This window comes from Podarcis vaucheri, assembly GCF_965113315.1.
Source record: "Podarcis vaucheri genome assembly, chromosome: 16".
Taxonomy (NCBI): Eukaryota; Metazoa; Chordata; class Lepidosauria; order Squamata; family Lacertidae; genus Podarcis; species Podarcis vaucheri.
In genome coordinates this window covers 3,270,557-3,284,433 of record NC_138754.1, presented here as the reverse complement: position 1 = coordinate 3,284,433, position 13,877 = coordinate 3,270,557, and the positions used below count along the sequence as shown (strand labels likewise).

General features: G+C 45.1%; 1 protein-coding gene across 2 annotated transcripts in view; it reads right to left on the bottom strand.

Annotated features, from left to right (window-relative positions):
- The window catches only part of LOC309520457 (methanethiol oxidase-like), a 31,744-nt gene extending 18,915 nt beyond the window's left edge, over positions 1–12,829 (bottom strand). The window contains exons 1-3 of one of the 2 annotated variants that reach the window (XM_082202286.1): positions 12,606–12,829; positions 6,575–6,628; positions 2,471–2,583 (exon numbers count right to left, since the gene is read on the bottom strand). In XM_082202286.1, coding sequence (XP_082058412.1) covers positions 2,471–2,583; positions 6,575–6,628; positions 12,606–12,660 — 222 coding nt within the window. In that variant the 5' untranslated portion in view covers positions 12,661–12,829. Of the gene's footprint in view, positions 1–2,470; positions 2,584–6,574; positions 6,629–8,077; positions 8,203–12,605 lie in introns of those variants that run through there. The other variant, XM_082202285.1, reaches the window with a different exon arrangement.
- Between the last annotated feature and the right edge of the window lie 1,048 nt (positions 12,830–13,877).

Sequence of the window (13,877 nt, the reverse complement as noted above, 5' to 3'; positions counted from 1 at the left end):
CTCTTCTGACAAAGGGCATATTTTGACATGGGCAACTCTGTTCTTTTTATTTTAAAAAACAGAAATGTTATGTACTGAGTTGAATAGGATCCAAAATACAGCAGTCTGATTGGTCCTAGAACAATAGAATCCAGAATGCAGCAGTCTGATTGGTCCTAGAACAATAGGATCCAGAATGCAGCAGTCTGATTGGTCCGCAGGAGCCACCTAATCCAACACCAGGTAGAAGTGAATCTGCAACCTGATTGGCCTACAGGAGAATCCCAGAATCAGCCAATCATGTGGGGCCCATTGTGTAAATAATGTATATAAAGCAGACATTCTGGGGGGAACTTCCATTCCTCCTCCCTACTATGAGCTGAATAAAGAGCATGAAATCCACACTCGACTCCAAGTATATTTCAGGAAACGTTTTCCTTTTTCTTTTACAAGAGCCTCAACTAGGCTATGAATACTGAAAGAGAAAATATACACGAGGTGCTTACACAATGAATAATGCGAAGATGCACATTAGCAAATATGGGCTTGTATACGATGGAATTACTGGGCCCAACTTAGTTGCTGCGGGGCTAGTGACATTTCCCAGACAAGTGATGCCAGCGCCATGTGCTTTCATTTAAGGGAGTGTTTATTTGAGCAACCTGAACAAGTTATCACTTAGCACTTCGAGTGGTGATTCCAGCGATATGAAAAAAAGGTCGATTTTGCCCCCGGGGTGCAGTTCATGCAAATGAACTGCAGGTGCACAGCTCTGCCCGATCTGGAAGAAACTGTTCTATTAATTTGACGCATGTTAATTGTTCTCAGGTCTTATTAAGTTGCTTCGTCTTCGCCTCTCCAGCAAAAAGTATCTTGGAGATTGTCAGCAAAGGCCTTCCCGATATTTCTTAACTGGGAGAGGGGGTGGAAATAACACAGGGCACGTACAAAGGGACTCTGTAACGCAGGAATATGCAGCCGTCCCATACGGGAATTGGACCTGCAAATTTGGCATTATCAGAACCATGCTTTCACAGACGGAGCTAGCCAGGTTTCGGTATGGCTGATCAAAAAGCGAACGAACCAAGGAGGTAAGGAGAGCCCTGCTAGATTAGGTTAGGATCAGGAGAGGCAATATAAAGCTCCTTTTCAGACAGTGCACAGTTAAACTCCGGAACTCCTTCCCACAAGACAGAAGGGACATGATAAAGGTAAAGGTAAAGGGACCCCTGACCATTAGGCCCAATCGTGGCCGACTCTGGGGTTGCAGCGCTCATCTCGCTTTATTGGCCAAGGAAGCCGGTGTACAGCTTCCGGGTCCTGTGGCCAGCAGGAATAAGCTGCTTCTGGCAAACCAGAGCAGCACACGGAAACGCCGTTTAACTTCCCACCAGAGTGGTACCTATTTATCTACTTGCACTTTGATGTGCTTTCGAACTGCTAGGTGGGCAGGAGCAGGGACTGAGCTCACCCCATCGCAGGGATTTGAACCGCCGACCTTCTGATCGGCAAGCCCTAGGCTCTGTGGTTTAACCCACAGCGCCACCCGTGTCCCAAGGGACATGATAGATGCATATAAAATTAAGTATGGAATGGTGAAAGTGGGTGGAGAATTTTTTTTCCCTCCTTCTCTCATAACCCTAGAATTTAATGGGCATTGAACTCATCCAACAAAGCTGAATGCTAGAAGATTAAGGACAGAATCTCCGCCGTGCAAAGAAGATCTGCCTTTTGCTGATTCCGCCTCTCAGCTTTTTGGCAGCCAGTTTCTGCAGAGTCCTTTGATTTCGGGGAATGAGGAGTGTCGAATAATGAACCCGTAAGAGGACTTCTAAGGCAGAAATGCTTCCCTAGAAACTCTGACCATCTTTGAGGTTCCCATCAGTTCTCGAAGGCATTCCACAACGCCTTCTGAAGTCTCCTTCCACCCCTTAGGGTTGAGCTTTCTTCCATCTTCCCCCCACGGGGGTTGTCTTTCCAGACGATTCTAATCGAGGTTACCTGTCACCTCGCTAAGATTCCCATGCTATAAATCAGCCGGTGGCAGAAAGCGTAATTAACCGCTGCTGGCAATACACATAAGGAGTCAGAATCCGCGTTTACATGGAACGGAATTGAGTCTCAATGCCTTTCCTGACCCACTTTGGACCGTGGGTTCTGAATTCGAATGTTGGCTGTCTTCCATGCCAGAGATAGTTTGGCTGATAAACAGTTTCTTTCCTACATACTACTTCCCAAAGTGAGAAGTGTGGATCTTTTATCAACCATTCTTGGAGGTGAATCTTTCGTGAGGCTACAGTCCCCAAAGACAGGCTTTTGGCTGTGTGGTAAAGATTCCTAAAGCCAGCTTTCCCAAGTCGTACGCCTTCTCCAGCTGCTTCGGACTACAGCTCCCATCAGCCCCACCTGCGCTAGCTAGAGCTGATGGGAGTTGTAGTCCGAAGCAGCCAGAAGGGGCACCAGGCGAGAGAAGGTGGATCTAATGTGATACCTGGCAATAGCAGGGAGATTCCGGATCCACATCCACCGTTGCAAGGTAATCAGGCTGCTGCGTTCCAGTCCCAGTTAAGATGCAGGGGACGTAGATCAGCTTCTCTCGTGGACCTTCAGGGGGGGAAAGTCCATATTTAGGGATCTGTCTTGGGTGAGGAAAGGGACGAGCTCTGAGCCACTCAGCCCAAGCTTAGGGAAATCTTTTGGCAAAGCTTACCTGTATCAAATACCATCCTAACAGTCTTTCGATATCACCTTGTCGCAACGATCCCTGTAGGACAGGCAACAATCTGTCCCAATATTACATACCGAATGTGATTTCTCTAAGGTTACAGTGGATGCTCGGGTTGCGAACGTGATCCGTGTGGGATGCACGTTCGCAACCCACGCCTGCGCATGCACGGAACTGGCCAGATTCCACAGACTCTCCTTATGTTCTTAATATTTCAGTGGAAGATTAAAAGAGCTGCTTAGTTGTTTTAGGGACAGGAGGTGGAACTTGTGGACCTCCAGATGGCACTGGTCTCCAACTCAAATGCAGGTGGCACAATTAAAAGATGGTTGGAAGGTCTTGCGTCCACAAAATATTAGACTTTATGGGACAAAGAAGTGCCTGGAAACTGGAAGTGAAATCAGAGTGAAGCCTCTTTAAATAGCCATTGTCGTCTAAGGTCTCCCTGCAAGGAGGAAACCAAAGCTTTACCTCTGTTGCACATTCAAAACACATTATTTCCCTCAACTGCAGTTTACCTCACACAAGAGTTATAATTCCCAGCAACGAACTACAGTGCCCCGAATTCCTTGAGGGGCGAGAAGGGGCTTCGGAGGAGCTTTAAAAGCATTGTGCGCACCACAGCCTAAGGCGAATGCTCAGTCAACAGACCGCCTAGAAGCATCCTCTGATTCGCAATTCCCAGTGACTCTGCATTTTCTGAATTCAGGCACCCAGGGAAATTTTAATAAGCTTTGATGAATTGAAAGTAATTTGTTACCTGCCAGCTTGGACAACTTTTCTTTATTGTGCTGAGTGTAATATGCGGTGCTGTTAAGAGGCGTGAAAGTTTAATATAGAAGACTCGAAAGACTTTGAGTGTGGTTATTAATTCTTATTTCACCCTTCATCCGAGGACCTCAGGGCAGCGTAAATGTCCCTGCTACTGCTTTATCAAGGCAGGTGATGCTTGGCTTAATGTGTGTTTAGTAGGGAATTTAATTCAGGCCTCTTTGATGTCAATCCAGCGCTCTGGGTGCAGTTTCTCACACATTTCAGAAAGAGTATTTGAATGCAGACAATGAAGCAGCATTCATATAACCTGGCCATAATGATGCGGCCCTAGGTAACTACTAGGTTGGACTACCGCGATGCGCTCCACGTGGGGCCACCCTTGACGTTGATTTGGAAACTGCAGCTAATGCAGAATGTCTTGACTTTTGGCTGGAACAGTTCTGCACCGGCGCATTCAGTACTTTTTTTGTGTGTGAAAAAAATGAGGTGCCGGCACTCATATCTTGATAAAAGTGCCAGGCGTACCAGCACACAGTGAGTGTATTATTCCAAAACTGAAAGCTTTGCAGTGGCTACTGGTATATTACCAAGCTAAGTTTTGTTAGTGTAAAAAGGTAAAGGGACCCCTGACCATTAGGTCCAGTCGTGACCGACTCTGGGGTTGCGGCGCTCATCTCGCTTTACTGGCCGAGGGAGCCGGCGTACAGCTTCCGGGTCATGTGGCCAGCATGACTAAGCCGCTTCTGGCGAACCAGAGCAGCGCATGGAAACTCCGTTTACCTTCCCGCCGGAGCGGTACCTCTTTATCTACTTGCACTTCGAACTGCTAGGTTGGCAGGAGCTGGGACTGAGCAACGAGAGCTCACCCCATCACGGGGGTTCGAACCGCCGACCTTCTGATCGGCAAGTCCTAGGCTCTGTGGTTTAACCCACAGCGCCACCCTCGTCCCTGTTAGTTAGTGTAGAAATCCCTAAATGGACCAGGTTCCCTGAAGAGATATTTTTCATTCTTTCTACACCAGCCAGATCATTGTGATCATCTGAAGACGCCCTCCTGACTGTCCGACAGTATTCATGTATTTATTTATGCCACATTTGCGCCACATTTTTAAAAGTGTTATGATAGCACTTGAACCAGTCACGGCTTCCCTCCCCCAAAGAATTCTGGGACTTGTAGCTCAGTATGGATCATCATCATCATCATCATCATCGTTATGATAACAATAACAACTTGTTTTTTGTACCCCACCCATCTGACTGGATTGCCCTAGCCACTCTAGGTGGCTTCCAACATAATATTGCAGAAACACAACACAACAGAACAGCACATATTAAAAGCATCCCGATACAGGGCTGCCTTCAGATCAGTGCAGGATTTACCGTATCTTTCGCTCTATAAGACGCACCAGACCACAAGACGCACCTAGTTTTTGGAGGAGGAAAACAAGTAAAAAAATATTCTGAATCTCAGAAGCCAGAACAGCAAGAGGGATCGCTGCGCAGTGAAAGCAGCAATCCCTCTTGCTGTTCTGGCTTCTGGGATAGCTGCGCAGCCTGCATTCGCTCCATAAGACGCACACACATTACCCTTACTTTTTAGGAGGGGAAAAGTGAGTCTTATAGAGCAAAAAATACAGTATGTATAAGCTAAACAAGCTATAGGTTAGGGCCCCACTCTTTTGGGGGCCCCAATTTTTTTCCACTATTAATATACTTCTGCGTAATTGTATTTCAGTTCAACAGTTACTTTGATAAAATACATATTTTGTTATGTGCAAATGGTTTAGATACCTATTAGGCCCATAAATTACCATATAGCATATATTCAGCACAAAAAACAGCAACAAGGCTGTCTTCAGATGTCTATGGAAGATTATATCATTACTTATCTCTTTGATATCTGACAGGAGGAGTTCCACAGGGCAGGTGTGAGATCTTGGAAAAGATGTTAAGAGGCCCCACCCAGAGCTACAATTCACAGATTGTTAAACCACTCTAAGAATTGTACCTCTGCAACAGGGGCCTCTCAACATCTCTCAGCAGTCTTAACAAAGTACAACTCCCAAGATTCTTTAGGGGAAACCATGACTGCCTAAAATGGTATCACAGCACTTTAAATAAACAGTGCAAATGTGGCATAAGTTTCTTCACAAGGCAAGGCTTCTAGTGTGGTGGCCCCCACAATTTGAAATGCTGTTCCTACTGAAATCAGACAGGCGCCAACAATCCTGACATTTCATCACCTGCGAAAAATGTTCCTGTTCCACCAAGCATTTTCTGAGAATGAAGGAGATCCTTCTGCCTTTTATAGTTTTATGAAGCTTTGATGCTTTTATTGTAAAGGTAAAGGGACCCCTGACCGTTAGGTCCAGTCGTGGCTGACTCTGGGGTTGCGGCGTTCATCTCGCTTTACTGGCCAAAGGAGCCGGTGTACAGCTTCCGGGTCATGTGGCCAGCAGGACTAAGCCGCTTCTGGTGAACCAGAGCAGCACACAGAAACGCCGTTTACCTTCCTGCCGGAGCAGTACCTATTTATCTACTTGCACTTTGACGTGCTTTTGAACTGCTAGGTTGGCAGGAGCAGGGACTGAGCAATGGAAGCTCACCCCGTCGCAGGGATTCGAACCGCCAACCTTCTGATCGGCAAGTCCTAGGCTCTGTGGTTTAACCCATAGCGCCCCCTGCTTTTATTGTACACCACTATTATATAGCCATAGCTAGAGATTGTTTGTAAATTTTCTTATAATAAAATAAAAAAACGAGCCCTGCTGGAACAGAGCAGTCCCCACACCTTTCCTCCCACAGCAGCTAACTGGATATCCCTGGGAAGACCACAAGAAGGGCAGAAACGGAACAGCACATCCTCTTTTACACCCTCAACAACTGGTCTTTCAATGTATCCTGCTCCTTTACCTGGAAGTTTTGCCATAATTATTAGCCACTGATAAGACACACCTCCTCTGTGCTTGTGCCTAATCCCTTAATCTTCCTCCTGAGCAATCTTGATCTGGGAGCACTGCTAAACCTGATTGTCGTGTGGCTTGAAATAAGGTCTCAATTTTTTCTGGCCGGTGGTGGAATCAGTTTGAGACTTACCTCTCATAGCATCCAGAGGGGTTGCATAACCTGGGCCATGACATCCACACTGCTCTGTAGGTTTTGGAAGAGGGAGAATGAAAGAGTCAGTATAGCCACATCAAAAATATTATAATTATTATTAAAATTAACTTACAGCAATAAAAAGCACATACATTAAAACCAGCATTAAAAAACAGAGAAAGATGTCAAACTTACTCACATTTTTTAAAAAGGCAGGACTGAAACAGACATCCCACCCATTGAAGGTACTTTATTTACTTCTGATGAGAGACTGACAACTAAGGGATGCAATCATAGGGGCAGTGCTTTTTTATGGGGAGACGCAGGGGTACGCACACCCCTAAATATTCCAGGAGGGGAATAGGGTTTGTGTCCCAAGTGCCGGATTTCCGTATAAGCTAAACAAGCTATAGTTTAGGGCCCCACTCTCTTGGGGGCCCCCAAAAAATTTAAAGGAAAAAAAACCTGGATGTTTCCAAAATACAGTGGTACCTCGGGTTACATACGCTTCAGGTTACAGACTCCGCTAACCCAGAAATAGTGCTTCAGGTTAAGAACTTTGCTTCAGGATGAGAACAGAAATCGTGCTCTGGCGGCAGCAGGAGGCCCCATTAGCTAAAGTGGTGCTTCAGGTTAAGAACAGTTCCAGGTTAAGAAGGGACCTCTGGAACGAATTAAGTACTTAACCCGAGGTACCACTGTATAAGATAAAAAGCAAATAAAATAAAATAAAACCAACCTACAGCAACAGTGTTTTGTGTTGTGTAGGCTCCCATGATGTAAGTTATGGGCCCCGCACATAGCATATACAGTGGTGCCCCGCAAGACGAAAAGAATCCGTTCTGTGATTCTCTTCGTCTAGCGGTTTTTTCGTCTTGCGAAGCAAGCCCATTGACCGATTAGCGGATTAGCGCTATTAGCGGCTTTTAGTGTCTTATATGCTGATCGGATCAGCTGATAAGCGGCTTAGAAAAAGGGGGGGGGAGGAAAAAACCCCCGCAGGAACTCGCAAGACATTTTCGTCTTGCGAAGCAAGCCGATAGGAAATTCCTTTTGCGAAGCACCTCCAAAACGGAAAACTCTTTCGTCTAGCGAGTTTTCCGTCTTGCGAGGCATTCGTCTTGCGGGGCACCACTGTATTCAAAAAACAGCGACAATTTGTTGTTGACAAAGGACAGCTGGACGTATAAAGGGCCTTGTTACATTCAGTAGCTGAGGGCCGCATCAGACCTCAATCCGGCCCTGTGCACGTCTCCTAGCAACTGTCCACAGCACCCTTAAGAAACTACAACTCCCAGGATACTTGGGAGGTGGATGGACAGGAACATGGCATCATAACATTTTAAATGTATGTTGCCCCCAAGAAAACACCCTCCGCCCCTTGATATTCAACCGAAATCTTCCATCCTGAGCCCGCTAGATCTAATCCTGAAAGCAATCCTTATGGCTAATCCTTATGGCTGCTTCTTCTTCTTCTTCCTCAGTATCCCGTCTTTGCACCTGCTTGCAGTTTGAGTTGAGCAAGAGTCGAGCTGTACACTCGTATCGCCATTCCCACAACCTCTGTGCACAACCTCTTCTGGTCTTTTGAAGGGAGGCAGGTGGCAAAGGCAGAGGGGGGGGAGCCCAATAAAGGACGGACCAGTCCAGGCTGGGGGGCATGAATAGGGGACGGACCGCGAGAGGGAGACTTGGTGCCCAGTCTCATACAGATCCAATTGATGGGTTTTATGCCTAAATGGCTTAAATGAAGTGTCAGAAATCAGGGGGACCAAAAATTTCAATAAGGAATGGGGGAAATTGACAACCTATCTTAAAAAGCATTGCAAACAGTTAAAACCATGAGCAGGACATTGGAATATCCCTTGTAGCTTAGTGGTGAATTTTGGACACAGCGGAGATGCAAAAGATTTGGGTGGTCATAAAAGATGCAGGAGGAAATGATTAACAGTCGGGGAGGAGGAAAGTCCAAGAGATTCCTTGTTTTTTACTTTATATGTTCTACATATGTGACTCAATTTCCAATCTGAAAAGCCAAACAAATAAATTTATTTTAAAAAAAGAAAACAAGAAAGAGCTCTGGTCTTCCAAGTTCACTTTGATAATACCCAGATAACAGAGAGGTGTTTTGTTTTGTTTTTTAATGTGATTTTTAGGAGAGATTAAAAGGTAAAATAAAGGTTGTTATATTTTTTTTTTAAAAAAAAGTAATTAGGGTTGTGTTCAATACTCCCCACCCATCCACCGGGCCAATTTTACAAGTTAAATTGTTTGTTTCAGTACTTTAAGAGTGTAAACCACTGTTGCAGAAAGGCATTATAAATGCAATTCATAAATCATAATTATTAATGATAAAATAATAAGCGTAATACAGTAAGCTACTCAGACTAAAGCCATTGAAATCCCGTTTTTGAGCTATTTTAAAGGATTATCGACTTAACCATACATCCAAATTTTTGCAGACTTCTGCCTGGACACTACTTCCAACTACAGCATTCCGAGAATGTCAGGGAATATTATGGGGTGGATCCAAGTACATTATACTGTGGGTAGACCCATTCAAATGAATAGCCCTAAATTTGTCAGGCCCATTTATTCTTAATGGGTGCAGTTGGACTAATGCTAGACACAACCTTCAGAATTTGTAAGGAATGTGGAGATAGTATGAAGTTGCATGATGTTGTTTATATAGAGATTATGGGATGCATCCAGCTAAGTTATGCAATCTGTCCAGAATAGACGCATTGAAATTGAGGGATCCAAGTCATTCAGGTCCATTCACTTCAACAGATTTACCCTGAACAGATCCAACACTGGATACAACCCTATAATAAAGCTTTTTAAAAAAAAAAATTCTAGAGAATGTTTAGTTTGTCACTGTAATGCACACATAAGGTGTTTGCTTCACAATACCACAAGTCATGATCAATATCTCCATGTGCTGCCCATTAATTAATGCACTCCAAACTAGTTATGAGGGTGTGTGGCTTTACAGAAGAGAACCCTATATTTAAAGGTGGCCTATTTGATGGGCTATCTAGTAGGGCTGCCGTACGTCCAGGTTTTCCTTTGGGGATTCGGCCGGAAAATGGCATCTGGGCAGACTTATGACCATATGTCTGGGGAAACCCAGACGTGTAGTGGGGGGTGTTACTATTTTTTAATAAAATAATTTAAAAAATCAAGAAAAGGCCCAAGCTCTGATTTAAAAAGAAAAAGTCTGATTTAAAGAAGGGATTGTAAGAAGGGGGAACAGGAAATGCCTTCATACTGCCCATCCACAAGGTTCTAGCCAATGTTATTCCTGCTGAGAGTAGACCAATAGAAACTAATCCACACGAGTAATTTAGGCCATTTAATCTAGCTAGATTCCACCAGCAATTAGCTCCTGGTAGATGACTGTGCGCCCTTGAATGGAAACTCCCTTGTCCGTGTCAATCATTGTTGTTTATTCTCTTCCAACTCAATATCATTTGCATGGGTGCAGACCTCAAAACTGGTCAGACCACACCTGGAATATTGTGTCCAGTTCTGGGCGCCAGAGTTTAGGAAGCATATTGACAAGCTGGAATGTTTGCAGAGGAGGGTGACCAAGACATGACCAAAGGCGTGCAAGCCAAGCCTTGTTGGGAATGGTTGAGGAAGCTGAGTATGTTTAGCCTGGAAAAGAGGAGATATGAGAGCCATCTTCAAATATCCAAAGGGCTGTCACATGGAAGATGGAGCAAGATTGTTTTTTCCAGCTCTGGAAAATAGGACTCAAATCAATGGCTTCAAGTTATAAGAAAGCAGATTCTAACTAAACTTCAGGAAGAACTTTCTGGCAGTAAGAGCTGTTCAACAGTGGAATGAACAGCCTCAAGTGGTTGTGAACTCTCCTTCTTTGGGGGTTTTAAGCAGAAGATGGAGGGCCACCTGTAAGATATGATTCAGTGGTGGCTTCTGACAAAACCCTGTCGCCCCTTCAGCATCCAGACTCTCCACCCAATCTTCTCCCTCTGACGTCTTCCCAGGGTCCCACCACCAATCTCTCAGCTCTGAGCCTTCCTCCTCCAAGCACTCCTCGTCATGCTTTTCATTGCGCATTCATGATTTTTTGTGCTCATGATGGTGTCAGGGCTCTTATACACAATCTTGCTTTCAAAGCTTTCAGGGAAGGCATATGGATTCATTTCCAATCAGAAATTCGTTTCCTTTAAAGCCGCAGTTGTCCTTCTCTCGCAATTTGTAAAGAAGAACGGGAACTTTTTATAAATTACAGTGGTACCTCTGGATACGAACAGGATCCGTTCCGGAGTCCCGTTCGCATCCTGAAGTAAACACAACCCGCGTCTGCACGTGCGCGGGTCGCGATTCGCCGCTTCCGTGCATGCGTGTGACGTCATTTTGAGCGTCTGCGCATGTGTTCTGTTACTTCCGGGTCGCCGCGGAGCGCAACCCGAAAGCGCTCAACCTGAAGCAACTTCAACCCGAGGTGTGACTGTACTTAAAAAGACGACAAAATGAATTGGACTCCTTGGCAGGTTTTGAATAAACATACACAAATTTAGTGAGGGTTAACGTAATAGATAGATAATACAAGGATGTATACAATTTTAAAAGCCATGGTTTTCCCAGTAGTGATGTATGGAAGTGAGAGCTGGACCATAAAGAAGGCTGATCGCCGAAGAATTGATGCTTTTGAATTATGGTGCTGGAGGAGACTCTTGAGAGTCCCATGGACTGCAAGAAGATCAAACCTCTCCATTCTGAAGGAAATCAGCCCTGAGCGCTCACTGGAAGGACAGATCGTGAAGCTGAGGCTGCAATACTTTGGCCACCTCATGAGAAGAGAAGACTCCCTGGAAAAGACCCTGATGTTGGGAAAGATGGAGGGCACAAGGAGAAGGGGACGACAGAGAATGAGATGGTTGGATGGTGTTCTTGAAGCTACCAGCATGAGTCTGATCAAACTGCGGGAGGCAGTGGAGGACAGAAGTGCCTGGCGTGCTCTGGTCCAGGGGGTCACGAAGAATCGGACACGACTAAACGACTAAACAACAACAACATACAATTTTACAATATGCAGAGATCAACATAAGTTGAGAAATCAGAGAAAGGAGCTGAGGGAAGTCTGGGGGGGGGAGGGTTTATTGGGAGGGAGAGGAAAAAAAGGGCAGTAGCAGGAAAAGAACTAATGGAAGTGGAATTCTGTGTGGACAGCCTGGTATCAATCCATCACCGAGGCACTTTTATTGCATCAATGCCCCTACAGAAAAGCCTCACCAGTCTGGAGAGACCCTAAATGAATGAATGAATGAATGAATGAACTAAAAGAGAATGCTAACTCCAAGTAGGCTTGCTCAGAAGTATAAGACTGAATAAGATAAGTGCTGGAGATGCAAAGAGGTGGACTTGTAAAAGGGTAAAAGGCTTTTGGGAAATGATCCATAAAGAATTGAAAAAAATGTTTCTCTCCCCCCCCCCCAAAAAAAAACAACAACACACCACACACAGTCCTTTCTGTTGGGGATAATTCAGACTGAAATTCCCAGTTATCAAAAAAGTTTATTTATATATGCTACTACTGTGGCCTGTATTTTGTTAGCCCCAAATGGAAAATGAGTGAGGTCCGAGCTAAAGAAGAATGGCAACTGAAGCAGACAGAATATGCGCAGCTTGCAGACTTAACATATAGAATAAGAGAACAAGAAGAACATATGTTTAGAGAAGATTGGAAAACATTTATTGAATATAATAGGGTTGCATACACCTGAAAACGCTGTGAGCATTAAGATAAATTCAACAGTGTAAATAATTTTGATGGATGTGATAATGGAATACTGAAGGGTTTAGTTTTTGTAAAATGTGCAGGCATTTATGATACGCAAAATGAACAATTGTAAAGGGAAGTCGTTTTTATTTTAAGGATGTTAAAATGAGTATTTTAAATTGTAAAACAGAAAATTTAATAAAAATTATATATATAATAAAAGAGAATGCTAATTATTGCTGCAGCCGGCCAAAGACAGAGAGGGTCATTTCTTACCTCCTTTCTCGGGCTCCTCTTGTTCCGGGACAACTCCTCCTTTTGTCTGATACATCCTCTGGCAGCCCAGGCTTGTGCGTCTGACGGCAGTAAGAAGATGCTCAAGATCTGCTTATACCCAGAGGGATCCTCTAAATATATGTGTGCGCACACACCCAAGAGGATACCAAAACGGTGGGTGAGGAAGGCGTGGTTTTGTAAAGGAACTCATTAAGGGAAAAGCTGACTCCCAAGAAAGTTTTTTTCCTGGCCCACCCACCCCATCCACCTGTAGCCAGGTGATCACACGCCCTTGGGAGATCTCCAACCTCAGGAGGAGACAGTCACAGAAGATTCGGATTCCGGTTGGTCCAGTTCCTCTTCTCACACGGGCTTTGATGAAAGCACACGTTGGGATGGCATGATCTCTAACTGTGCCTGCTTATCTGAAGCCCTCGTTTCTCTCTCTTTAGTCAATGTGGAGGCCTTTAAAAAAGGTAAAGGGACGCGGGTGGCGCTGTGGGTTAAACCACAGAGCCTAGGACTTGCCGATCAGAAGGTCGGCGGTTCGAATCCCCGCGACGGGGTGAGCTCCTGTTGCTCGGTCCCTGCTCCTGCCCACCTAGCAGTTCGAAAGCACGTCAAAGTACAAGTAGATAAATAGGTACCACTCCGGCAGGAAGGTAAACGGCGTTTCCGTGCGCTGCTCCGGTTCGCCAGAAGTGGCTTAGTCCTGCTGGCCACATGACCCGGAAGCTGGATGCCGGCTCCCTCGGCCAGTAAAGCGAGATGAGCGCCGCAACCCCAGAGTCGGCCACGACTGGACCTAATGGTCAGGGGTCCCTTTACCTTTTTAGATGTGCTTCAAGTGTATCACGGGCCTTAGAAAGCACTGCAAATAACAAGGCCAGTGGAAGTGATGGTATTCCAGCTGAACTGTTTAAAATTTTAAAAGATGATGCTGTTAAGGTGCTACACTCAATATGCCAGCAAGTTTGGAAAACTCAGCAGTTGCCAGAGGACTGGAGAAGATCAGTCTACATTCCAATCCCAAAGAAAGGCAGTGCCAAAGAATGCTCCAACTACCGCACAATTTCACTCATTTCACACGCTAGCAAGGTTATGCTTAAAATTCTACAAGGAAGGCTCAAGCAGTATGTGGACCGAGAACTCCCAGAAGTGCAAGCTGGATTTAGAAGAGGCAGAGGAACCAGAGACCAAATTGCAAACATGCGCTGGATTATGGAGAAAGCCAGAGAGTTCCAGAAAGACATCTACTTCTGCTTCATTGAC